This window comes from Corvus moneduloides, chromosome 2 (genome assembly GCF_009650955.1).
Source record: "Corvus moneduloides isolate bCorMon1 chromosome 2, bCorMon1.pri, whole genome shotgun sequence".
Taxonomy (NCBI): Eukaryota; Metazoa; Chordata; class Aves; order Passeriformes; family Corvidae; genus Corvus; species Corvus moneduloides.
Genome location: NC_045477.1, coordinates 98,979,830 through 99,007,142, shown reverse-complemented (window position 1 = coordinate 99,007,142; position 27,313 = coordinate 98,979,830). Strand labels below are relative to the sequence as shown.

Sequence of the window (27,313 nt, the reverse complement as noted above, 5' to 3'; positions counted from 1 at the left end):
AGAAAATCTTCACTCATTAGAAATCATTTAGGTCTCCCCTTCTGGCCATATTTTTGGAACCAGAGTGACTGTATCTCCCTCCTAAATTAACACTTACCAGGGTTTCTTAAACATGCTCTTGATATTGTCAAGTCCTTGAGGACATTCAGGGACAAGGGTGTCAGATGGCCTCGAGGAATAGGTGTTTCAGCATCAAAGAGAGTGGCAGTCCTTGACATGAAGGCAGCTGCCCAACCTTGCCTTACTTCATTAGGAAAAGCACACCCAGGTGAAGTGCTACCAGTGATTCAGACTCAGTCATACTTCTGTTCAACCACAAACCAAAAGCCCTTGTCATTCTTCTTATTTGCTCTTGGTTTATGTGCCCCATACATCTCAATTTTCAGTAAATCACATTTATAATGAAAAGAGAATAGAAAAATTGTTCAGATTAGTTGGAAGCAATTACATTCTTTTTGCTTTTGGCTTTTAACTGCATGTGTCAGAATGCATTCCCAAATATGATGTAAAAACAGGAGAGGTGATGCAAGGAAGGCATGAGGGCAACACAGCAGAGCTGTCTCTGCCTGGCCACGTACAGGGCACCACTCTTCATACAGGGCTTACCCAGGGACAGGAACCTCCTGGCCTCACACCAGTGCATCCCCAGTTGCCACCACACACTCAGCTCAAGTAGGACTAGTGGAATCAGCACTGCCCTTGTGGAAAAACTTATGCATGCTTTTATCACTGTTTTGGCATGCCTTTCCCTATTAGCTCCATAGAGCTTGCTCTCAGCTCTGTCCCAGCACCCATTTCACCAAGACTAAAAGCAGAAAACAGGGATGGGTTGGGAACTTGGAGAGAATGCTAAGCCCACTGCTGAGCAGTGGTGGCCAGGAGACCTCCTTCATTCCACCAACATTACATGGCAGCCAGTCCATTTCTGTGGAAGGTGACTCAACCCAGGGCTCAAGTGCAGCTGAAGATCTCACTCCACTGCACAAAGCACAAGGACCAGCACTGCAGCAGCAAGGACAAGGATTTCCATGGCATTGTCAACTCTCAACTGAGCAGTACTAATGTTAGGAAATAGACTTTCTCCAAAGGAAATGGCAGCCTGAAGAGTGTCAGAAATGAGAACCCCTGCAGAGAACCATCAAAACAAGCTTCTCCTGTAACCGTCTCATGGGAGCAGTCTCTTATCTTGACCTGGAAACATCTTAATCTGCTGCCCTGTCTTCCACTCTGCTCTCATTGTAAGCTGAAAATTAATCTCCTGAGAAGAACACAGAACAGCACAAAAGCCCAGATTAGCTATAACTAATATTTTAATTATAATTGGTCAAAATAAAGAACACTAAACTTCCAGTGTCACATCTGGATGCACCTTATAATACCACATTAAAACCAGTGAGAGCTGCAACAGAGAAGCTCCCTCTTTCTGTACTGAGGCACATGATCATGACAGTAGCTGGCTGGCTTTGCTATGTCAAATGCCTCTGTCAGAGGAGTCCTTCCAAATCTCCTTGTATGTATTTAATCACAGATATGTCAGAGATAAAAACAATTTTTCACTGTCAGCCCTGACAGACTGCAGGATCACCACCACCAGCAGAGCATGAGCTGCTGCCACACTTGCTTGTGCACACAGGCACGGTCTCAAGCCTCAGTTAGGTACCTCAGAACAACCACAATGCACATATGAAGAAACATTTACTGTAAGGGTGACTAAGCGCTGACATAGGTTGCCTAGAGGGGCTGAGCAGTCTCCATCCTTGGACACATTTAAAACTCAGTGGGACTAAGCCTTAAGCAGCCTGTTGTAGGTGTCCCCGCTCTGAGCAGGGGGTTGGACGAGATGATCTCCAAGGTGCCCACCAGCCTCACCAATTCTGTGATGAAGGCCATGGGACAATTAAGAAGACTGTGGCTGCACAACTGTCGTAAAAAAAAAAAAAAAAACAAACCACAAAACAGGACTAGCCAATAAAAGCTACTTTGGGGAAGGAAGGAGCCAGCATATTTTTTTTTTTTCTGGAGAAAAGTGGTTGCTCCATTCAGCCTATTGCAAAGAGTACTGCTACAACCTTCCCTACCACACAAACTTCTGCTAATACAACTACTCTTTAAATGTAAACAGTGGGAACACGTTCATCTGAGGACCATGTGAGAGCGGGGTCAGCTCTGTCAACTCTCCAAAAGCAGAAGAGGTCCTGCCCAGGTGTAGAGTGCTTCACACCACCCTGCCACAATCATGCACAGGCATCAGCCTGGCTCAAGAATCTCCAAAGAGAAGCCCCTTGATCACCACCCACACCTGGTGTGGTGCAGGCCAACAGCCATCTCCATCATCTTTTGAGAGGTTGCTAGTGACAGGCAACAGTGTGGAGCTGGGGACAGTGCCAGCAGAACTGAATTCATTGAAGGGCCACCCATTTACAACTGAAAGTTTATCTAAGGCAACAAAACTGCAAGGAGCTGAACTTCCACTGCATACTTGTGTTTCCTGGTGGCACTGACGAGGAACTGTAAATCTGCAGGCAGCTCAACCCACAAAAAACAGTTAATAATGGGAATAGTTTCATAATGTAATTAACAGCTCCAGGTTAAATTTCAAGAAATCTTGATTTTAATAAAATAATGTATCCAGTACATGCAGGACACTTCTAGAACAGAGCCTCTTCACAGTTGCTACAGAAGACCTTAAATTGTACAACTGATTAAAGTTTGTATCTTCTTTTAATAAGCACCTCTTCCCTACACAGTTTTGTGTCTTTGATTGAAAGTCATGGTTTACCCAATGACTTCACTTTACAGCACAAGGTGGGAATGTACCTTACAGATACATATTTATATCTCTAGACATACCAAATTCAGAACTTAAATGCAAATAATTTACTTCAAAATATTCTAATTAATTAAAATTAATTAGGACCTTAAGGGAATACAGTTTAATCAGCTTAATGCCAAGTGATGGGTGAATTGCCTAAGAGAATTCACTACTGAGTGATTTACTGCAATCGAAGTAAGCCTGATGTTATCAACCTAGGAGCAACAGACAAGACATCAGTAGTTCAGTGCATTGCTTACTTCAGTTGATTCAAGGCATCCCATTGGTCACAGAGAGGTATCAAAATTCATTATAGGACTTAATTTCATCTGAAATTGCAGAAAAGCTTAAAGTAACCTTTTCCCATATTTCCATTGTTGATTGAAATGTTAATACAAGATCTTAAATTTATGGTAGGAAGCATGACAAAAACCCATGTGTCTAAATCTACTGACAAGTTTTCTGCACTCCTGAATTTCACTAATACAGTATCAACCTAACCAAATGCAAGGAAACAAGGAGACACAAAAAGATAACCTATTTCAAGTTATTATGTCAACTGCCCTTTACTTAGAGGTACAGAAGGAACTGCCCAAATACTTCAGGAGCGCCAGGAAAGAGAGTCATTTAAACTTAAGGACAGCTAGTAGCTATTATCACAGTGATAAAATTAGCTCCCTTAGCAAAACTTTCAGACTACTTGCATGCTTTCGATTTTACAAGTCTATGCCACAATCTAGGTCCATCCGGAAAGATGCCAAAATTCAACTTTAACCATTAACATTAGGATCCCTCCCAGTCCCCAGCCTGCTGCTACTGCCCATCGCGCGGGGTCAAAGGCAGCGTGCACAGCACTTTGAATCCAAGCAGCCAACACTAAACTATTATTCATATTAATATTATTTATTTTTCACTTCTTTTTTAAGTTATTTTTTACCGTGGAAACATAACTCGCTGCTTTTCAGTCCCGGGTGGGTGCGTGCTTTTTATTCCCTCCGCAGTCAGCGGCGCTCCGTGCAGGGCCGTGGGATAGGGAGAGCGCTGCGGGGCCCGTCCCCGCCAGACCCCCGCTGCCATCCCCGCGCGGTGCCGGCCGCCTCGCTCCGCGCCCGCGGAGGGCCGGCGAGCGGGCGCAGCCCTGCGGAGGGGCGGGGCAGCCGGGCATCCGCGCGAAGCCCACCTGGCTGCCCCAGCGCTCCGAGAGCGGAGGCCCCGAGCCACCCCACGCCGGCTCCCCGTCCCGTCCGGTCCCGTCCCGCTCCCGCGTCTCGCCGTGAGAGGGTCCCGCGTGTGCACCCGATCGCGCAGCCCGAAGGAGCCGCCTCCGCGTACTCACCGCGGCGGACACGGCGCTGAGCTCGGCGCTCAGCAGCAGCCCGAAGCCCAGCCAGAGCCGCATGCTGCCGCGCACTGCACCGCGCCGTCAGTCCCTGGGCGGCGGGGTGCCGGCGACTCAGAGTGGGGCTCCGCGGGGCCGGCCCCACATGCGAGTCTCTCCCCTCCGTCGCAGCCGCGGCGCCTTCAAATGCCTCGGGTTCCAAGGACTCGATGGGCGGTGGCAGCTCCCCCTCTCCTTCCCCCCGGGCGGGGACCCTAAGAGGGCGCAACCTCGCCCGCTGGCCGCAGTTCCTGCGTCTCCTCTTCCCCGCCGCGGGTGGGTGGTGGGCCGCGGGGGGGCGCGGGCGGAGCGGGGAGGCGCGCCGCTTCCTCGCCGCACGCCGCTGCGGCCGCCCGGGAGGGCACGGCTCGGCTCGGCTCGGCTCGGCTCGGCTCGGCTCGGCTCGGCTCGGCTCGGCAGCGCGGCGCGCAGCGGTGCGGAGCGGGCGCGGGGCCGGGCGGCGGAAGGGGGCGGGGAAGGGCCGGGGGCGCTGGCTCTGCCTGGCCCGTCGGGGTCCGCGCCCCCGCGGGTGGCTCCGTGCCGGGAGGACGCCGCTGTGTGCGCCGCGCCGGGAGCGACGCGATAACCCCCTCTTTCCCCCGGATCGGAGCCCGGCACGGCCCGGCCGGTGGGGCCGCTCCCTGCTCCGGCAGCGGCGTCGCCGAGCCTGGAGACCTCCGGCGCGGGGAGCGGCGTTACAAGCGGGCTCTTCTCTGCCTTGCAGGAGTGGCCGTCCGGCGGGAGGGGGCCCTGAGCCGAGCCCCCGGCCGGGGAAGGAGCGAAAATGGACATCTCGCAGCTTCCCAGTGCACGTATTTTCCTTTGTCAGTAAGTAATTCCGCTCGGTAGGCTTTTGGAAATAACTTTTTAAAGTCGTATTGTCACCTTTAACTGCAGAGTGTTATCACGTGCTTGTTTTGCGCTAGTTTAAGACCATATCGTCCTTATTCACCTCTCTCTGCAGGGATACGGGGCTTCTGCTGATCCTGATAGAAGTTTTGCTGTCAGCAGTCAAAGTGGACGCTGTAAGTAAAACGTCTTACGACTTTTACTGAGGAGAGGAGGAAAAAGCAGTTTCCTTGGTACCAATAAGTGAGGAACTGCATTTTCTTTGCCAGATGGCTTATCTGTCTTTCTATTAAAAGAAACAACTAACAAATCATTTCTGCAAACCTTACAGATTGCTGCCTTCAACAAAATGATGTTTAGCAGAGAAGCATAATGCTTCAAGAGTCAGGTTGTTTGAAATATTCCACTGTTAATTTTGCTCAAATTGGGTACTTTGTTAAAGTGATAGTGAAACAAACTGTCTTGTTTTGAAAGACAAGTGTCTGCCAAGGAAGGTGGGAACCTCCCTTGCAATGCAGAATATGATCCCCTTCCCTACTAATTATTATAACTTTGAAATTAAGGGGCTTTCAGGCAAAGATGTGGGAAAAGTAAGAGCAGCTCTTTACTACTGTGTGCATGTATAACAAGATAAACAAACAACAACAATGGCAGCAACAACAAACAAAACCAGAAACCCAGGAACAGCTTCTCCCGGCCACAGGCACCTTCCCCTTCGGTGCAGTTGCGCTCACAGCCGGCAGGGGCGCTGGTGGCTCCCGGCCGGGCAGGTGCGATGGCTCCCCCCGGCTGCAGGGGGCGCTGTGGCGAGAGCGCGGCCGTCTCTCTGCACATGGATGATGGCGGACGCAGCCGGCGGAAGGGATGGGGAAGGGGCAAACCCCCAGGGGCAGTCGATCCCGGTGCCCCAACCGATGGCAAAAGGAGCTGTAGCAGGAATCTCAGAAGCAGCAAGCTGGAACGGCAGAGGCGAGCAAAATCCCGGAGTAATAAATGAGATGTATCAGAAGCTCCACAGCTGTAGCAGGAACTGTGGGGTGTCCCGGCAGGCACTGAGTGTTGGGTTACAGTATAGCAAGATGCCCTGAAACTGCGGCAGAGAACAGCAGGGCTAAGTGGGGAATCCCTCCCCAGGGTATCTCACCGGCAGTGGCTGGTCCCTGGGTCCGGGCTGTGCAGAGGAGATGGCCCCTGGCAGGGAACGGGGTGTTCCCAGGTCCTGGCGTGGCCCACACTGGCTCTGGGCTCCCCAACAGTAGAGAAGGAGAGAAGCTAGCCAGCAAGCCCAGTCACAGTGCCAAAGGAAAAGAAACAAAAAGAAACAGGCAAAACCCACAAAGCAGCAATATCCCTAGTCAGAGACACCAGCTGCATGTCACCACCATATGCCAGCCAAAAAGCCCGCCCAGAAGGAAGGAGCTGCCCCTCACCCCGACCCCGACTGTTGCTGGAAACTCCGGTCTGGCTCTCACTCATGATGATACTCCCAGAGCCAGGGTATGGGGGGGAAGAAGTGACCACCCCAGAAACAAATAAAAAAAACCCCAAAAAGGTACGGCATAAAAAGCCATCCCCAAGACACCAACTCCCTCCTCCTTCCCAGAGGGCGCACCTCCCTGGCTGTGTGTGGCAGCTGCTGCAGAGGAGCCCAACTGCTACTGCCCAGACACGCTGCTTTCTGCTGTTACCTTGGGCTTTTTTTTCCTACACTGTAGCCCCGCACACCCCGCAGTTCCTGCTACAGCTGTGGAGCTTCTGATACATCTCATTTATTACTCCGGGATTTTGCTCGCCTCTGCCGTTCCAGCTTGCTGCTTCCGAGGTTCCTGCTACAGCTCCTTTTGCCATCGGTTGGGGCACCGGGATCGACTGCCCCTGGGGGTTTGCCCCTTCCCCATCCCTTCCGCCGGCTGCGTCCGCCATCATCCATGTGCAGAGAGACGGCCGCGCTCTCGCCACAGCGCCCCCTGCAGCCGGGGGGAGCCATCGCACCTGCCCAGCCGGGAGCCACCAGCGCCCCTGCCGGCTGTGAGCGCAACTGCACCGAAGGGGAAGGTGCCTGTGGCCGGGAGAAGGCTGTTCCTGGGTTTCTGGTTTTGTTTGTTGTTGCTGCCATTGTTGTTGTTTGTTTATCTTGTTATACATGCACACAGTAGTAAAGAGCTGCTCTTACTTTTCCCACATCTTTGCCTGAAAGCCCCTTAATTTCAAAGTTATAATAATTAGTAGGGAAGGGGGTGGCATGGCATGACACTGGCCCAATGCCAGGCACCCATGAGAGGCGCTTGCTCACCCTCCCCTGCGACAGTTGGGCAGAGAAGGGAGGGGAAAAAAAATTAACGAGGGCTTCATTAGTTGAGATGCGGACCAGGAGAAAACACTTCAAGGGTGAAACAGGCTCAACTTAAAGTTACAAAGTGAATTTATTGCTAACAGATTCAGAGGAGGATAATGAGAAATAAAAAAAGCCCTTAAAAACACCTTTTCCCCCCAGCCCCTCCCTCCTTCTCACCGACAGCACAGGGAGACAGGGCATGGGGGTTTGGCCAGTCCATCACCACGATTTTCTTCTACTGCTCTGGGTGAGGAGTCCTTCCCCTGTGAGGCTGTGGGCTCCCTCCCACGGGAGACAGTTCTCTGCAAACCTCTCCAACATGAGTCTGCTCTCACGAGCAGCAGCCACACCGCACCTGCTGCAACATGAGTCCCTCCCATGGGCACACAGTCCTCCCAAAACTGCTGCACCGTGGCTCTCTTTCCACGGGGTGCAGTCCTCCAAGGACAGGCTGCTCCAGCCTGGAAGCAGAGGCCCTCTCTCTTCACTGGGTCTTCCACTGGATCACAGCCTCCTCCAGGCATCCACCCGCTCCGGTGTGAGCACCTTCCCCACAGGCTGTGGGTGGATCTCTGCATCCCCCATAGACCCATGGGCTGCAGGGGGACAACCTGCTTCACCATGGTCTGCACCACGGCCTGCAGAGGAATCTTGGCTCCGGTGCCTGGAGTACCTCCTGCCCCTCCTTCTTCACTGACCTTGGTGTCGCCATGTTGTTTTCCTTCACAAGTTCTCACCTCCTCCTCTTCTCTGACTAGAAGCCAAAACCTTGTGACTTTGTTTCGATTTTCTTCTTAAATATGTCATCACAGAGGCATTACCAACCTCATTCGCCCAGTTTTGGCCAGCAGCATGTCCATCTTTCAGAGCCATCAGAGACTGGCTCTGCTGGACATGGTGGAAACTTCCAGGAGGTTCTCACAGGAACCACCTGTGTGGCCCCCCTGCTACCAAAAACCAGGCCGAGCAAAACCAATACAGGGGGTCGTATTCTTCATTCCAAGGGAGGTTCCCTCCTTCCTTGGCAGACACCTGTCTTTCAAACTTTCAAAAAGTCAGGATCCCAGTCTTTTCCTCTGAGGCACCCAAACAGCTGACAAGGGTCCTTTCCGGTGAGGCCGGGTGCCAATAATGTCCCAGTTCAATGGCTGCTCTCACAAGCAAAGACTCACCCACAGCAGGAGAAGCAGTACAGGGCTGGGCTCTGGTGGCAGCAGCGAATTCTCCCCCCAGTGAGCAACAGCTTGACCGTCCTCCTCCAATGCTGAGAGCAAGAGAGAGCTAGGAGCTGTGCTTAGCCCCTTCCCCCCAACCCAAATCTCACGGTGTCTCTGACCCTCCAAGAGAAACCCCTCAGCTAAGAGAGTAGCCAGCAGCACCCTTCCCCTGAACCGTGGCTACTTCTTTTGTCTCTCTTAAGTACCGGTCGTTATTGTCTCTCAGCAACAGATGGAAGAAAATTCCCTGAGAGAAAGAAAACAAAAGGAACAACCCCAACCTCCAACACAAACCCAACAACTTCTTTATTTTTGTATCAAAGGCACCAAAAATGCTGTGCTGTAGATACCAAAGAGTACTTTGGTAAAGTTAATCTGCAGGTGAAATGTCTTCAGTTACATCTGAGGACTGTGTAGCTTATTTCTGCAAGTCAGAGGCATGTTTATAAATAAATTGTTGTTTAAATAAAATAGTTAAATCCAAAAATAGTTGTTATGCACTGTATAGGTGGTTGCAGCTATCTACCTGAGTTGTTGATACAAGTAGAACTTACTAACATGTTGGATTTAATTACACTGCTCTTGCATCATTGTCACAAGGATGTGAAAGACATGAGAGATAATGTATAGGAGAGTGCGGCATTTACCTATTACAAAGCTTGGTGAGTTTAATGGAAAGATTATCATTAATGGGAATAGATTTTGGATCAGGCTTGAATATAGAAAACTGAGGTTGGTAAGGCTTGGCTTGTGGCTGCATTTATTGGTCAGCCACAAGTGTGGGTAAGGCTCAGTGGTCATGTGCTAGCGGGACCTTGATTACATTTTTTCAAAAGCTATCCCACTTATATTTTAATCCTACTGTCTGCAACTTTATGACTTTACACTCCATCTAGATGTGTGATGATAGGCCACATCTTTGTGGTGAGATGGAATACTGTGTTAAGGAATGGGAAGTCCTAGGCTTTTGCAGCAGGTGTTGTGACACACAATAATCCTGCACTCCAGCTGCAGTTGGCGTGTAGTGCTTGCCCGTCAGTCTGCGTGGATGGTTGATCTCTCCACATCATGCCTGAGCAAGAGCTGTCAGGCTGGGGACCCACAGCCCTGTAAGAAGGGACAGGAGTGAGGACCTTAAATGTCATGTGCTGCTTGTCTTTGCCTCATTTAGATACAAACATTGTTCTGCTGCATAGTGCTGAATGGATGATAAAATTACCATGTGCTACTGAAACCAGAGCAGGCTGGTGATACTGCGAATGTTTTATGCCCAGTAATGATATTACTGGGATCAGTTGACATAAACCTGTGGCATTATGACCCTCCTTTTATGAAGTTGTGTTGTAGTGTGCATAGCATGATACCTGAGTTTTAGCTATAGCATGGACTAAATTCATTCTCCTTCATGTTCTTATAGTAGACTGCAGGCTGTGGTGTTAAAATAGAGGTATACTGAAGAGTTGTTCAAGATATCTCGGTTAACGGACGTGGTCTGGTCATGGCTGCTTGAATCTCCTCCACATGCTGGTTTTCCCAGAGAATCTTGAAAAAGTAAATTGGCTTGCTTCAAGGTCTGATTTCCCAGATTTAGTAATTCCAAAGGTGGTGGCTGTGTAGGAGATGGAACACCCCAGTGAATGTGAATGGGGAAGTCTGGTCATGTTTCCATGAAAAATTGAGCTGCACTGCTATCAAAATATTTATCCTGTTTTCCACGCATGCTGCTTTCTTCCCGTGGCCAGCACAGGTCTTTCTGTAGTCATGTGGTGAACTGAATTGGAAAATTCCTTGTTTATACTAATCACTACCCCAAAAGAGAAGAGGGGTGAGAACTAACTTTATCCTGGGTCAGATCATCACTTGTATTCATAGAAACTTGGGCTGGCATGGGACTGGAAGCAGGCAGCTGGGGGTGGGAGGGGGGTTGGGCTTGCTCCTTGCACTGGCAGCTCTGGTCAAATAGGTTTACAAAGTGACAAAGTGGGGGTCTGTGGGACGCAGCAGCACCTGGATAATTGGCAGAGTTGCTGGCAGTCATATTCTTTATATTGTAATCCTGTTTGTCACACTGAATATTCTCCTATTTGTTACACAGATCAATGTGCTAATGTTATTGTTTTATTATCTTGAATTAAAAAAACGGTTACGAGTTATTAGAGTCTGTAGGACCAGGTCTGTAATGAGACAGGGAGAGCTGCTGACTTTGACATCCATATATATGTGAATGAGTTACAGCTGCTGGACATAAGTGGTGTTGAATGAGAAAAAATTGCACATAGGAAGAAATTGGAGGGAGATTAAGGAAAGGCCAGGAAAGAGGGAGAGAGTAAGAGCAGAAGTTTGAGAGTTTGACTGAATGTGTTGCCTGGCAGGCTGCTGCTGGCTGTTAGGGAGACATGGATGTTTCTCACCAGAAAAAGAAATGAGAGGAAGAAAAAGAAGGAGGATGTTTAGGATATCAGAGAACTGGGAGAGAAAAAAATGGTGTCTCTGGCAAGAGAAGAGGATGCTGGTTGCAGGCTTTAAGAACTAAGGAAGAGAAGTCCCTGAATGGAAGTCCAAGGACAGCCAGCCAGATGGAGTCGATCAGGCACAGTTATCTTTAGCACTCTTTGGCGTACACTGGATAGTGATGTTAAAGGCCTCAAATAACTTTGGAACTCCTCTGAATTGTAGATTTAAGAATTCACATGGATTAAATAAAATTAAGTAGTATTAACTACCTGAAGTTCAACCAAGTTTACAGGTTTCTTCTCCCTTTCTGTCCCTGTATAGTTCTTGGTTTTGTTTTTTTTTCTCTTCAGAGAATGTATCTTATGCTAATGCTGATTTTTTTCCTTTTGTCTTCCCCAAAGCACACTTTTCCCTAAGTAATTTTGTAACATTTGATTACTTTATTGGTGCCCTCTTAGTATATTTTTTAAACTGCCTCTAACAAAAATTAATTTTTTCCAAGTTTTATTTAGGTGGGAGCAATAGAATCCCAGCAAAGAAGGAAATAACTGTCAGATCAAAGAAAGAAAATTGAGAGAAAATAAGTTTGAATAACATTTGCAAAAATAACAGCAAATAACAGATCACAACTGTCATTTTAAAACGAGACCATATATAGAAATATAGAAAGAAAACAGTTGAAGTAGTGCATGAGATTCTCTTCACTTCTGTGAGATTGCAAGGGGATATATCATGGAGGGATGTCATCAAAGTGGGCAAAGCAATAATTTTTAAAAGAGAAAATAAAACCAACAGTACTGTGTACTACTTCTATTGGTTTCATAGTGAAATTAGATTGCTGACATGGGTGCCTGAGTTATTGTGCTAAGTTAAAATGTGTCAATGCTCTGGGCTATCTCACATCCAGTTTTTCCCAGATGTGTCCTGTTTTATTCCATCTGGAAAGTTTTGTCTGGTTGAAACAGGAGGACTTTCTACATCAACACAGGATTTCCAGGCTGAAAGAAGCCAGGGTGGAGTAATCACTTGGCCCATCCTGCTTAATACGTCCACTGTAAATGTAGACACTGGGATCACAGTGGGAAAAATGTGATAGGGCAGGCATACTGCCCAGGTGACCTAGGAATGAGGCATCAATCTGATGTATTGATTTCATCTGCCACATTACTTAGCGCATGCAAAGTGAATCCACCTCTTCCTGGAAATCCAGACTCCTTACCTGTGTGCTGCTTCAGAAACAGCCTAGGAGATTCCTCAAAAAGATACATTCCAATCCTAATTTAGAACAACTTCATTTGAGGTATATCCATACCGGCAGACATGGCTTATTTAGGTCTGATTGGGTAAGTGTACAACTGAGCCCATCTTTGAGTAAGAGTGGTGTTCCATATGAAAATCCAACAGAATAATCGTACCTTGAAAAAATTGCTAGCACTTTGGGGACCCTCCTAGCCCATCTGATTCCTTTATTCAAAATTTCTTTGAACCCTGGAAGAATTGTTGGGTAGTTTAGAAAGGACTCCTTCTATGTTCAGTCACGGAGCTGACAGGCAGCTCTTTTAAAAAACTATGAGAAATCCTGAATGAAGGAGGTGGCAGCTGCCTAAGGCAAGGCTACTCATTTTCACCAACACCAAAGCCATGTTTTGGTCTGGCAGTGGTGTTTCAATGATGAGGGTCACAGAATTTGTATCATGTTGTAGATGGGCAGCAGGATGGCTGCCTGAGTGGGAATTTATGTTTTTTTGAAGAGTCATGACTTCCCCCATCAGTGTCATATGATGCCAGACAGACAAACACGTTCACAGCAGTATTGCACGCATGGAGATGTAGTCATGGTTGATAGCTTTAAATTCCCTCTTTTTGATCCCTGCTTTCTTGTGTGCTGTCTGCTCCACTCATCAATAAGAGAGTTTCTTAAATGTCTCTTCTCTTTGTTACTCTTCAAATTCTTCCTTGAAATTCTTTTTTTCTGCCATGCCTATGAAACGGATACCGATTCTAGTTTATTAATTAATCATTCTTTCTTCAAAGATTTCTTTAAGAGTCATTTGTGCTATGTCTGTGTGGAAAAAATTAGAGTCTATTCTTTGTATACAGTCATATCCTGTATATCATATAACTGATTCAAGTTATTCATGCAAGGACAAAAGACAGGTTACAACAAAAGCAAAATACTGTATCTCCCTGAAGTTAATGATGATGACAAGAGGTTCTTGTGTGTGGCCATGTTTTTTAAACTCTCCGTGCAAAGTCACACATAGGTTCTTTACTCACTTTTTCTTCTTTACAGATCAGAATTATGCTCAAAGAATATTTACTATAATATATTCAAGTTAGTACTATTTTGTTGAGTTATTAACTGACATATCATACAGTCATGCTGCATTTGGTAGCAGAATAGACAGAGTTCTGTCAGCCTCCCAGAATTCTCTGAGTTAAAATGTTGATACTGAGAGACAAGAACCCTGACAAGGTAAACTGTCATGTAATAAAATGATCTCGATGTTTTTTCACCTTACTCTGAAAGTAGCTGAAGCAGTTTCAGAAATTCAACATTGTTTTTCCTTGAGCATTTAAGGTAGGACATCTGAGTTTTATTATGTAGCAATTTTTTGTTTTATCAGAGGAAGCCTTTATGCATTATGATACTAAACCTACCATGTATTTTTTAAATTTTGCACAGGTCCAAATATATTTGCCTTACCCAAAATGTAGTGCTGCATTGTGGCTTATTCAGTTACACTATAATCAAACACATTTGTTATAAATATTTTAATTCAGTAGTTCAGAGCACATTTTGTATTAGTGTTGGGGTTCTTTAGCAGTAATGCATTTCTTGTTTGAGACCAGATTATTCTTAATTAGTTCTTTGCTTTTGTTTTGACAAGCCAAAAATTGGCCAAGGAGTGGAACATTCTTCATATCATATTATACTGATCCAAGATCTTCAAAGAGTTCAATGTTAATTTAGTAGCTTACATCATTTTGCCTAAGAAGGCAGCTTATCTTCTCATGCCTTGCTTTATTCACAGTACCCTGTTTGCTCCTAAGGAGTAAAAAGCACAGTGAAATTTGCAGTATTTCCTGATATTTATCAACAGTTATTTTCTTTAAAATGGCAGCACCTAGTTGATAGCAGCAGTTGACTCAGCTCAGAAACTATGTGATCTTTATCATGAAAACATTTCTGAGTGACCAAGGACCAACATTATTGGTTTCCACGTGCCCTTTTTTGTCCATTTGGAAGCTGAAGGTGCTGATTTGAGGCAAAGGTAGCTCCTTGTTTTCACACCCTGGAAACAATGTGTAGCAAGGAAAAAGCTCTCACAGTTCATGAGCAAACTTGCTTTTGTGTGATTAATTTGCCCTACTTCAGCAGAATCATGTTTTTATTGCAGTTTCCTCTCTTTGTCAGTCACAGTGTTTGACTAGGCTGCTGCATCTTCTGAACACACCTGGTTTTGTGCTGTCTTTCAGTTTCTGCCTTTACTTTTGTACTTCCCGGGAATGAGGGGTGATGTGGATGTGGTTTGCCCAGCAGTGGGCTGCTGCTCCTTGTGGGCAGGGGAGCCAGGAGGCATGAGACCATGGACAGGGTGGGGAGGTGGGCAGGACCCTTACCCTCCAGCGGGCCCAGGTGGTCACCGAGGGCAGACACAGCCCTGGCGGGCAGGGCAGGCCAAGGGGATGGACACAGGCAGAGGCCAGGCTGGGGTATTTGCCCACGGGTGGAGGAGGTTGGTGTAGCCTGGCATAGGCACGTCTGACCACAGCTCAGGCCAGCACCAAGGCCCAGCATTCGGCCCGAGCTCCCAGGCTGCTGGCAGGCCAAGGGGGAAGCCCCACTTCTCCCAGCCCTTTTCCCACACAGCTCATTTCACACCACTCTGGGAGCACAGCTGCACCCGGGGCTGGCCCTACGCCCGGTGAGCGGGCCCGGCGCTCCCCTGGGGTCAATGGGGGAGCGAGCCTGAGGCAGAGGCAGCCAGCAGGTCCTGGTGCAGCCCAGCTGGCTGCAGGGAGGCCAGGACGCTGGAAAAGCAGATGTGCAAGTTTAAAATTTGTGGCAATTTTAGGGAAATCGGCATGTTTTAGGAGGGCTCGAACAGAATTTTAAAATTGACCAGAGCCTTCCATATGAATTGAAAGGGCAGCATCATTTGGTATATCTCTCCAGGAACAGTTCCTCAACAGGGGACTTTTTGTCAAGAAAACCCTCTGATTTCCAATATAAATTTACTAATGAGTTCTATTTTTATTTTAGAAACACGAGATCAGAAAAACATTTAGATCATATCGGTTACCAAGCATGCATGCTTACTGGGATATTTCAGGCGTCCTATTTATTTGTAAATGATCCCAACCTTTATTTTGAAGTAGCTTTCTGAAGCTAGTAAGTAAAGATCATTCAGATAAATAGGGCTTGGCTTATTTTTGGCAGGTCCTATCTGCAGATCCTACCCACAGCTCTTCTCACCACTAGGTGATGGAGCCAAATAATCTTTATTCCAAGTATACTTTTCCTTTATAGTTCACAGACTTTTAAAGGTTCTTTGCTGCCCAAAATTACTTGAATATATAATCAGTCTGTATACAGAAAAGGAATGCTGGGCAAAGTAAAATACTTTGGATACAGCACATTTGTTTTGTTCTGCATTTGGGGTTTTTTGGGTATTTTGGTGTTTTTTTGTCGTCTTCTAGTTTGTGTCATTACAAAAAATTGTCAATTGTCTGCCTGTACCGCATGGGTGTCCATTGTCAGGTCCTGCCCATGCTTGCTGTACCTTGCAGCTGTGGGGAGCAGAATCGTTTTCCAAGGCAGGGATGGGAAACTGGGAAAGCTTCACAGGCTTTCCCTGTCATACTCATGTGTGTCTTGCTCTCAGCAAAGCGTTGGCTCCTGCTGCTCCATCTGTGCAGTCCCTGGGCATGCTGCACATGGATGAAGAAAGGCATTCCCACATTCAAGCTGCAGCCTCACTGACCCCGTGTAATTGATGTTCAGACACCTGGTCTGAGTCTCGCGGCATCCTGAACACATGTACCGAGACCCCGGGGTGCAATTCCGGGAGGAGAGTGGAGCTGCTTACGAGGGCTGCCAGAGTGTCCTGGGCTGAGCCTCGGCAAAGGGAGTGGGCAGAAAGGAATGCTGCTCCCGCACAGGGCTGGGAATAGCCGCTGGGGCCATGGAGCATGGGAAGCCTGCATATCAGCCAGAGAAACAGTCTGCTGGAAACAGCCCAAACGTCTCTGCATGAAACTTAGAAAATCTGAAGTGACACTGGCTGGAAAAAGGAAGTGAATGGGGAAATGTAAGCATTTTCCTTGCAGTGTGGGGCTAAGACTAGGTTTCCACTAGGTGCTTTGCAGGTTTGTGGTAAGAATAGGTGTGAAGAAGTCAGTGTAAAGTTTTCCAAAGCTTCTGTCCTCTGTACGTGCCCACAAGGTTGCCAGCACATCTGTTATCTCTTAACTCACTTAGGCATACAGGCTGCTTCCTCTCTGGCTGTGTCCCTTACAGTAAACCGCAGAGTCCCAGGTGTATTCTCTGCCTTGTGGTCAGTTGGCACAGTCTGTCCATGTCCATAACAATAATAGCCTCTTTAGTTTCCAAAACAGGGTGGCCCCTTAGAGACTGCCCGTGTTCCTTACATTATGCTGACTCCTGCATCATGGCCAAAACTGTCTTTGCAAGCAAAAGCTTCCTAGCCCAAGCTACAGGCATTCCTGAGACCATTCTGACAGCTAAATGGTGCAGGTGGTCAGGCTGTGGGGCACAGGGCTCCTTAATACATTAGTATAGACATGGAGCATGTGTGCCTCAGACTGTGACATTAACTGGCTGGAAATCAGGGCCTACTCTCATTTCTCACATGCATCATTGTATTGGGGAGTTTTACCTGAGTAAGGATGAAATAGAAAAACTGAGCAGCACTGTCACCCATTTGAATAGGAAATCTGTGCCAAGGAAGACCCAACCCCCTCCTGATAGTTTTGTTTTAAGCTTTATGTGATTATTCATGGCATTATCGTGCCCTATCTGTTGACATCTACTTCATATAAGCAAAACGAAAGACAAAAATAAGCATACAAGAAGGTGTGAATGGCAACAGGTCACAAGTCAAATTGCAAAAGCAGAGGCATCAAAAAACTATTTACTCGTCGTCTTGGTCATGCCTAAGTGTTAGGAAAAGTAGTTCTTCCCAAGGAAAGGACAGTGGCTAGAATATATAGCCATTGGTTACATACTTGTTTTCTGGTGGCTTATGTCGAACATCCCAACTGCACCTTAATCTGTTCTGGAGGGTGTCAACACTGCAGTGCATCTTCTTCAACTGCCCCACTCTCCAGAGATTTTCTATGGAGTGATTAGGTGAGGGGCATGGCAAAAATGTGCTCTTCTACCTTGTGGTTTTAGAATGCAGTCAAGGACAGGTGGGTAGTAGAAGGCAGGGATTTAAATTGTCCTCATCTGATGTGAACTGGTCTTTATCAGTTGTCAGTCACACAATGCCAGCTTCCAGTGTAGGTTTCTTTCTTACTTTTCTATTCCACTCCTTTCTCACAGCAAGAGTTTTTATTTCTTTGTGAATCACAAGCTTGCTGCCTTAGCTATTAAGCTATTGATACTGCCTTAAAAAAAAAAAAGTCTACTATAAGACCATCTGTTTAGCTTTTGCCTCAGTCTTAGAGAATAAGGAGAGAACTTCTTGGGACTTCATCCCTTGAGTGACCCAGGAACTAAAAGGATAAAACTTTCTTTTGAGTAAACAGACTTAATTACACTCAAAGAGAGTGAAATATGGTACTGTTTCTACACATCAAACCATCTATACCAGAATCCCTTTTAAGAAATGATTATTTAAATAAACTTATATGGTTGATGGACTGGGAAAAATCCAGGAAAAAATTATATTTCTCTTTAACATTTATTTTATTTTATGAATCTATGCCATCAAATTGAGATCCAAACATATCATCCATCCAATGCATGATTTGCCCAATACTGATCTGATTATGTTTCTGTGTAAGAAAGGAAACTTTGAACACTCCTTGTTGTTACTTGCTCATAATAATTGGTTTTGTGTCTTCAAGGGGATAATATAGTAGCCATTCTTCAAGAAAATGTTACCTTTGCTTTTACAACTCTAATCTCTTGCTTGAGGTTTGTATTGTCCCTTAGGAACATAGTATCACATAGAGTCACAAGTGAGTAGAAGGGTGATTAGTACGGTAGCTTGAGGCTGTATCATAAATCACTTTGAAGATTGGGACTGTAGTCTTGAATTTGTCTGAGTAAGGAATCCTGTGAGCCCTACAGCAACATGCTTGCATGATCCTGCGCTGCTTCATGCTTTGAATCAACTGGTCTGCTCTTTTTTTTTCCAAGGAAAAACATACAGCAGGCAAATGTGACCAAATCACAGGCAGCCAGAAACATCGTACTGGCATGTTGGGAGCTCTTGGTGTATGAAATCCAGTTTCCATGAGATGGGCTCCATGAGGCTTGTCAGCTGCAGTGGAACTATACCATCTCAAATTAGGGATGATGTAATTTTTACTACTTCTTCAAGGTATTTAGTTTTCATTCAATGTGATTTCCATGTTAGTCATGTATCATTCACTCTCTTCCATAAAGCCAGTAACATGTGTAAACAAGGAGAGAGGAACTGAAGTACACTCATCATGCGTTATGAATGAGGGGTAGACTGACATCCGCCCTGGACACGTGTTCTTAGACTTGAGGCTACTCATCTTTCATTAGGCTCTAAAATGAATGTTCCATTAAGACAAGGACACCTAACTTGATAGAATAGCATAATTAATTTGGGAGATTAAAGCTCATCCTCCTCAGGAAAAAAAAGGGATAGGAAAATGCACTTGCCAAGTAGTTTTCACTACCTGCCCTGCAGACACAGACACAGTCTGTGGAGAGATTACAGTGCTGCATGCAGGTAATTGGCAACCCCACTTGCCTGTGCAGAAACTCGACAAACCCATTTATGTACATACAGAAAAAGCAGGATTTTTTTTTTATTTAACAGAGGGACAGGGACCATCCTAAAACTATTCGACTGTCATCTAAAGATCTCGCAATGTTTGCAGTGTTTCTGTAAATATGAATTTAGTCTTTTCTTTGAGGAAAGTCCTATTCCTCAGTAGCTGAGAAGCCAGGTCTGAGACCATTCTTTGTCTTTTTGTGGTCAGATTGACATGAAGTTGTTTCAGTTGCAAAAATCTTGCTGTTTAATCTTAGAAATTCTACTGTATCTTCCTACTTCAAAGTTTGTCTACTGTCAAAAGTGAGTAGTTTTTCTACAAAAGGGCATGGGAAAATGGTGAATTAAAATAAAAGTGCAAGGTTGTTGCTTGCTTTTTTTTTATTTTCTTCTTGGATAAAAGACCAACTCAGTTTTGCCATAGCTTCAAGAAATTTCCTTTTTTTCTGGCACTTCAGAACCAAATGTAATTTTAGTCTGGTTAGCCTTTGCCGAGTCTGGTTAGTAACATCATCTGTCCCAGCATCTTTCAAATGAGCCATGAACACAAAGACTGTGCTCCAGAGCACAAGCAGGAAAGACTTCTGACCTTTTGATCTGATGATCTGTTCCCAAAATCTCTGCATGTCCAAAAGCAGCAAGACAAATACCAGAAGACTTGGAGACTTGAGGAAAGGGGAAGCTCCAGCATTTCACGAACAGAAGAAGAGAGCAGCTCCCTGAGGAGTCCAGCTGCAGCACAGAGCTTGCAACTGAGGCTGTGAGAGACCTGGAAATGGGGGGCTGCTGTGAACTCCTGTAGCTCTCCTTCAAGCATAAGTGTCAGACTGTCCATCAGCCTCCACAACAGCAGAGCTGCATGGACTCTCTTAAAAATTGTCAGTCTTTCAGTACCTAAAGGAGGCCTAAAAGAGAGCTGAAGACAGACTTTATCAGGGCATGTAGTGATAGGACAAAGGGGAATGGCTTTAAACTGAAAGAGGTTAGGTATAGATTAGATATTAGGAAGAAATCCTTTACTATAAGGGTGATGAGGCACTTGAATAGGCTGACCAGAGCAGTCTTGGATGCCCCATCCCTGGAATTCTACAAGACCAGGTTGGATGGGGCTTTGAGCAATCTGCTCCAGTGGAAGGTGTCTCTGCCCATGGCAAGGGGTTGGAACTAGATCTTTAAGGTTCCCTACAACCCAAGCCATTCTATGAAAATGTAACCCCAAGGTGAGATAGATCCATGGTTGACTAACTAGAGAGCATGAGCAAGCCAGGACTTGCTGTCTGTCCCTCCCTATGGTGTTGGGAGGGACAGACACTTCAGCCATGGTGCAGGTTAATCACAGAGTCAATGAGGTTGGAAAAGACCTCTGAGATCATCAAGTCCAACCTATGGCCTATGACACCACCATGTCAATAGACCATGGCACTGGGTCCCACATGCAGCTTTTCCTTAAACACCTCCAGGGACAGTGACTCCACCACCTCCCTGGGCAGCCCATTCCAATGTATCATCAATCTTTCTGTGAAGAGCTTCTTTCTAATGTCCAACCTAAACCTCCCTGGCACAGTGTAAGACTATATCCTCTTGTTCTGTCACTGGTTGCCTGGGAGAAGAGGCCGACCCCCACCTGGTTACAGCCTCCTTTCAGGTGGTTGTAGAGAGTGATAAGGTCCCTGCTGAGCCTTCTCCAGGCTAAACAACCCCAGCTCCCTCAATTGCTCTTCATAGGACATGCACACCAGCCCCTTCACCAGCTCTGTTGCCCTTCTCTGGACCCACTCCAGCACCTTAATGTCCTTCCTGAATTCAGGAGACCAGAGCTGAGCACAGGACTTGAGGTGTGGCCTCTCCAGTGCTGAGTACAGCGGGGACAATCACTGCCCTGGTCCTGCTGGCCACACTGTTGCTGATCCAGGCCAGGATGCCATTGGCCTTCTTGGCCACCTGGGCACTGCTGGCTCATGTTCATCCGGCTGTCAACCAGCACCCCCAGGTCCTTTTCCACTAGGCCAGTTTCCAACCACTCTGCCCCCAGTCTGTAGCTCTGGGATTGTTGTGACCAAAGTGCAGGACCCAGACTTTGTTCTTGTTGAACCTCATGCTGTTGGTCTCTGCCCATTGATCCAGCACATCCAGGTCCCTCTGCAGAACCTTCTTATTCTCCAGCAGATCAACACTCCCTCCCAACTTGGTGTCATCCTCAAGTCTGCTAATTTGTGAGTCATGCCCGAATCTGCATGATGCAGAAGGTGTGTGTTGCCTGGCGCAGCATACAGGGGAGATGGAACGCATTCTCCCTGTTAGTGTATAAGCAGGTTAACCATTTTCTCCTCCTTAGCATTCAGTACACACATCCCTGCCGCAGTTGCATTATATTAACTGTAACGTCTCTCAACTTTGAAAATAACTTTGGAAAGAAATGTATCCTTGTACACTCAGAGTGGCATTGCCACCACTACAGGCTACTGAGCTGACTACATCACTAATATGAAAGTTACTTTCAGGAAGCTGTGTGTTTCTGCAGCTAGAACTTTCCTAATGAGGTCCTCCAGCAGATTTTCCAAATGTACTGCAACTTAGGCTATTCAGGCCAGATACAGTACCCAAGGCAGCTCACTTGAAACTCATTTTTTGAATCTGTGCTGTATTGCTATGTGCTGCATTAAATGTGCCCCAAAAGGTCACAGGTTTCCAAACAATATATTCAGCATGATTTTTAAAGGATTAATGGTGTGGGATCTCAGTATATTGTTGCATGGATTCTGTCTAATTATTAAGGACATGTGGCCAGTTGCTTTAAGTCTAAATAATTAAAGCTGAAAAACACAATACTTTCCCGGCTCCACTGTTTTTTAATAATTAACTACAGTGTTATGAGACCCATTTCGTGCCACCAGCTTTTAAGCAGAACAGCATGATGTCTTCAACAGAAAATTGTAATTTAAGTGTGTGCTATCAAATGGTCTAATGTTTTCAGTCAGGTTTTAATGTGAGATTGCAACATGTTTGTAGAAACTCCTTAAAATCAGTGGGTTTAAGCATACTTTCAGTCAGGCTCTAAGCATTTGACCTTTTCTGTTAGTTGCTGGGAGATGCAAGAGAACACAATAGGATTAACTGGATTTAGTTTTCAGGGTAACAATTAATAGAAATTCTGCCAGTGTGTGCTGACAGTGAGGTTTCATGTTAATCGTTACTGAAGTTCTGCTTTTCAAGCCTCCCTCAGGTGATAATGAGTGACTTAACATCATGTACATCTTTTGGCTTTCCTGGTTTTGTAGTTGTATGTCCTGTGTATGTCCTATCTCTTTGTCTGTGCTGATAAACACATTCCCTCCTTTAAGGAGCTTCATGTTTTAATTTCTAAGAACTAGAAGTTGAAAATAGGGTCCTGGAAGAGTGAGTCAGACTATGTCCCCAGACTGGTCACCTACATTTGTTATCAACCAGTGAAGTTATGTCTGGTTGTTTGTCTTAAGCATGCAAGCAGAGAGTGTCCTATGACACCCACCGCACATTACACTTGTGTGAGACCTACAGCACCACCTGTAAGTCTTTCATCTCTCATCTGGAGTCCTTGCTTATCATCAGCTGAAAGTACAGGCTCAGTTTGATAGACAACACTTGATTCATGTGGCATATTGGTGTCTAGAGAAACATGGAATATATAAAGCAAGACTGATATTTATAAAGTAGGCTGTGAGAATTTCCTGAGTTTAATTCATGTTTGAATTACAGTGCCAGTTTTGGAGAAACATCCCATCTGTATTTTTTGGTTTTTTCAGTGCCAAAGAGCCTACCACAGCCCCTACTAAATTTTTCCAGTAGTTGATTACTCTTAGGATAAACACAGATTGTTTTGACCACATTGGTCTAGCTTTAAAATCAGTCTCTGAGCTTTTGTTTTACCTTTACAAGGTAGATGAAAGAGCTCAAAGTTACAAGTTTACTAGTTTCATTATGTCATTATATAGGTACTGTATATATATATAAATTAATATAGTTTTTAAATCACAGCCAATTAAGGAAAAATAAGATTTCCTTCCTCATTTCTCACATACCTTCCATAAAACCCATCAACCAGGTTATCCTGTCACTGATGCTGTGCAATTCCCCTAGGGATGGTTACTGGATTTTGCAGATGTAACTGAAAGGCAAGTGTGGCCCTTTATGAATGTTGGCAGGCAAAGAGCATCAGAAGCATTTTTGCCTTCAGGATAATTGCAATATTGTTTCCTTTTTTTTTGTCATCCACCCATGATGCCATCTAATTTGATGTTCCTTGGCTGCTAGCTGTTAGCCTCATTAACCTTACTTGATAGAGTCTTCCAACATTTATGATTCTCATGTGAAAAATGCTTCCTGACAGTTGGAATTTGTTTTTCTTTAATTTCTACCTTTGCCCTCTTGTCCTATTATGCATACTAGGCTGAAAATAGTAACTTGAGATTGGTGAGCCTACTTCTTACAGTGTAAAGAACTCCAGTTAATTCTCTTGCCTTTTCTTTCTCTGAAGATAGTCATGGTGATTTAAAATGATTTAACTAACAATCCTACTTATTTTCACTTAAGTCTCTTGTGTTTTTGCATTTAGTAATAATTCTTCTGTGAAAGGAAAGGAGGAAACTTGGATGTGTATCATTCATCACTTGGCCTATTTCCACAAATGTAATATTACCCTAATGTTGTTAACTTTATTGTCTTACATGGCATGTGGAGTAGGGCCAATGCAATGTTCCTGTGGGCAGCAGAACTTGAAATTTGTGAGGTTAAAATTTCATCAGTCAATGCAATTTCACTCTACAGAGTGGCAAAATCCCAATTCTTAAATCTAAATCCATTTCAGCTAGCTGTGATGATCATTGTCAAATTTGCAGTGGTGGGAAGTGTGAATTTAATCCCCATTCACAAATAAAAGGGGTTCTTCCCCTTTTTGGGGTCATACAGAGACTCGTCTATACTTGCATTCTACACTGGTAGCAACAGATCTTCCCATCCAGCACAGGTAAGCACTAAAAGTACCATTCCAAAGACAGTTTATTTTTATTGCATTTTCTTTAAAATTCTGACATTATTGAAAGGTTGAATGTAGGTCTGTTAAGGGCTACTAATACAAATTAGGATTGGTCCATAATGCACCATCTTTTCCTTATATGGATGTGTATTCATTTGAAATTTTAGGCAATTTTTGGACAGAGTGCACTGTATTCCAGGAAGCCTGTAATATTATTTAAGACTAATCAGAAAGGCTACCACACTGTTTCAACTAACTTAGAGATTATGTTAAGTCATTTAAGTTCAGCTGGTCTAGAGCTTGGTGGCTTTTCTCTTTCTATTGTTTACTTCATTGTTTCCTAATACAGGCTTCACAGGGTGAAGAGAGAAACTCAAACTGTGACACTTGATACCTAGGAAAAAAGGTCATTCCATTGACAAGAGAATTGTTTACAATTGTTTACAAACAATTCTCCCCAGTCAGACTTTTTAATTAAGTTTATAAAGGATGAATAGAAAGAGGAGATTGTGTGTTACCTAACTGGGGTGTTAGGGATGAAATAATGCAAAGAAACACTCATAGTGTACTTAGAAAGTGCAGCTGTTCTTGGCCTGAAAGGATGAAATTGTGGTTACCATTCACTGGCAAGTATTATGTTGTAAAGTTCATCTCTCGGGATACAATTGCTTTTAGGGCTGTTTCCTCTTTTGAATTTACAGTTTTCCAAATCAAGGGTTTGTTTGATGGTCTCTGTCTTATAAGAATATCAGGCAACCTAGTATTTTCATCTTTGAAAATGGTTATTTCAGCATATATTGAAACATACACACCTTTGTCTGAACTCATGAAGAAGCACACAGTAAAGGCAGTTTTGGCTTTTACTGGCTATTAAAACCTATTCAGAAGTGTCCGCCTTTTGGCTGAGGCCCTATTTTCTGTATAGAGAAGGTATTTTCTGAAAGGTTATCTTGCCTTGGACAAAGTTGGTGGATTAATTAAACTGGAAGTTTGGCCTATCTGTACAATCATGTATCATGTGTTTCATTCATCCTACATGGAAAAATAATCCCTTTTGTGAATTTCTTTAATTATGTTCTAAAGACTCACAAAATTTACTATCTTTCAAAGTCTCCTTTTAGGGAAAGTAAATGAGGTTCTTTCAGTTTATTAAAGAATACTGTGCAGATAGATAATTCCAAATGTCTTCTTTTGCAAAAATAACCAGAGGTCATGCTTTTGCTGGAAAGAAGGTTATACTACCAAAGTTAAGCATTTACTGAGTCAAGTATTCCAGTGCCAGGTTCTTCTGGGAGGTATCCTAAGAAACAGAAGCCTTCCCTGAAGTACTATAAATTCAGTGATGATGAAATTATAATAGGATCTTCTGGAAACTCCATTTTAGAAACTTTATTTCACACTTAGGACAGTAAAATGCATCTTCTTAAGTAAATTGAGACTTTATCAGGCATGCGTTTCTATCTCCTTGCATTTCTTTTCATGCTTCTGAATGCATGCCACACATCCACCACCCTTTTTGCTAGCTGCTAATCAAATAATTTCTTCACGTTGTCAGGAAAAAGTGAACTCTATACCTGAAAACCTTGTTGCCTACTTGCTGATATAAATTGTTGAATTGGTAAATCCATTAATACAAGCTTTTCCCCTTCATAATGGTCCAAGTATTGAGGAGAATAAATGTGCAATGTGAGATGCTTCAGAGAAGTCAGGTTTCAGAGGGGCTTGGCTTCCCTTCACCCTGTGATAGCTGGACAGGCTTTGCAGTAGGTCTAGGCTGCCTGCAGAGGAGGAGGTGCCTGCCAGGCACAGCTGAGCCTATTGCATGGTGGATGGGTGTCGAGACAGGCACAGCAGGACCTGGTTGTCCTCTGGAGCTCTCTGTCTCTTCCCTGGTTGTGCAGTCAGCAACGAGTGTCAAACAGAACCTTCTGAGATGTTTCAGCAGCACACCTCATCTTCCAGGTATCCATAGCCTCTTGTCATTCAGAAAACACTGCTGGCTTGCGCATGGTAACATGGGCTCAAGTTTTTGCCTCTGAGCACGTTAAATCCCCAGGCACTTATTTATGGCTCTGAGGCTTTTGTTTGTCATGACCCTGCAGGGCACAGCTTAGCTGTGTTTCTTTGCAACCACATGCCCATAACGAGAAGTACCTTCTGCCTTCTCAAATCCGTCTTGAGGGCAAGCCCACCAGGGAAAGCTGCTGCTAGCAGCAATCAGCATCTGCCACAGCTGAGGAAGCTTTGCCTGATGCCAGGAGACAGGGAGCTAGGGGTTCCCTAAAAGATATGTGACGCCCCTGCTCTGCACTCTGCGGGGTTCCAGGGTCAATTGTAGGAGGGAGCATGCTTGCTGAAGTGAAGTGCACTGCATGTTTGCTACCTGGCTCAGTACCCCAGTCAGCAGGGAAGCAGGGAAGTGCCTGTGCACAAAGAGACACTTGGGAGGATAAGTACAGTGAGGTTCTTTAAATAATTTTTAAGCCTGAGTGCATCTCAACGTGGTGGGTTTTGGTAAAGCAAGATCAGGAGACAGGAAGATGAAAGAAATCTACTAAAAAAAACCCAGTGAGAAAATGACTTATAAAAAAGCAGCAACAGGAGGAATAATAGTGCTTTGTTTATTCTTTCCCTTTGAGCTTTGTGGGCATATAATAGATTTCCACTTCTTGCTCCTACTTTCTATTTTCTCTGCCACCCACAGTGTCCTTTCATTGCCTCTCCAAAGAGGCCCAAGAGTGCAGCCACCCTGCACAGACTAACCTGGACTCAAAGGGCAGCATGATGTAGCCTGAAGCCAGTTGCTATTTGTATAGCAACACGACATTGCAGGAAAAGAGTTCGGTCATGCTCAGTTTTGCTTCTGGTATTGCAAAAGCAGCACATCAGTGATGGAGTTGGGCAGGTTGGTGGAACGAATTATATTAAATTGTTCCATTAGAACTTTCAGGAGTGTTGCATGCAGAAGAGGAGGCTTTTTTGACAAGAAGGTGATTTGTATGAGGCTTCATGGAACATTTATTTTTTATCCTTATGAGTTCAGGTCACCTTCTTCCATGAGAAAAACAAGAGAAGGAAATCTTTACCAAATTTCCTGTAGAATTTCCTTTCCCTTTCTTCAGGCATTTTCCTTTCTCAGCCTGGAAGAAACTAGCTGCATGGGTAGCATGAAATGTGCAGAGAACCCAGTTTCATCTTCCTCCCTGACTGACTGTGTCCCCTGTGACTATCTTTACTAGTTTAATTAAGAAAAA

At 45.1% G+C, this 27,313-nt stretch overlaps 2 protein-coding genes across 3 annotated transcripts in view; one reads left to right on the top strand and one right to left on the bottom strand.

The window, feature by feature from the left end:
• The window catches only part of COL4A1 (collagen type IV alpha 1 chain), a 120,536-nt gene extending 116,237 nt beyond the window's left edge, over positions 1–4,299 (bottom strand). The window contains exon 1 of the mRNA XM_032100569.1: positions 4,149–4,299. Within this exon, the coding sequence (XP_031956460.1) occupies positions 4,149–4,211 (63 nt within the window). The 5' untranslated portion in view covers positions 4,212–4,299. The remainder of the gene's footprint in view (positions 1–4,148) is intronic.
• Positions 4,300–4,379: 80 nt separating this feature from the next.
• Positions 4,380–27,313, top strand: part of COL4A2 (collagen type IV alpha 2 chain) — a 145,527-nt gene continuing 122,593 nt past the window's right edge. The window contains exons 1-3 of one of the 2 annotated variants that reach the window (XM_032100568.1): positions 4,380–4,466; positions 4,915–5,018; positions 5,155–5,215. In XM_032100568.1, the coding sequence (XP_031956459.1) occupies positions 4,975–5,018; positions 5,155–5,215 (105 nt within the window). In that variant the 5' untranslated portion in view covers positions 4,380–4,466; positions 4,915–4,974. Of the gene's footprint in view, positions 4,467–4,581; positions 4,625–4,914; positions 5,019–5,154; positions 5,216–27,313 lie in introns of those variants that run through there. The other variant, XM_032100566.1, reaches the window with a different exon arrangement.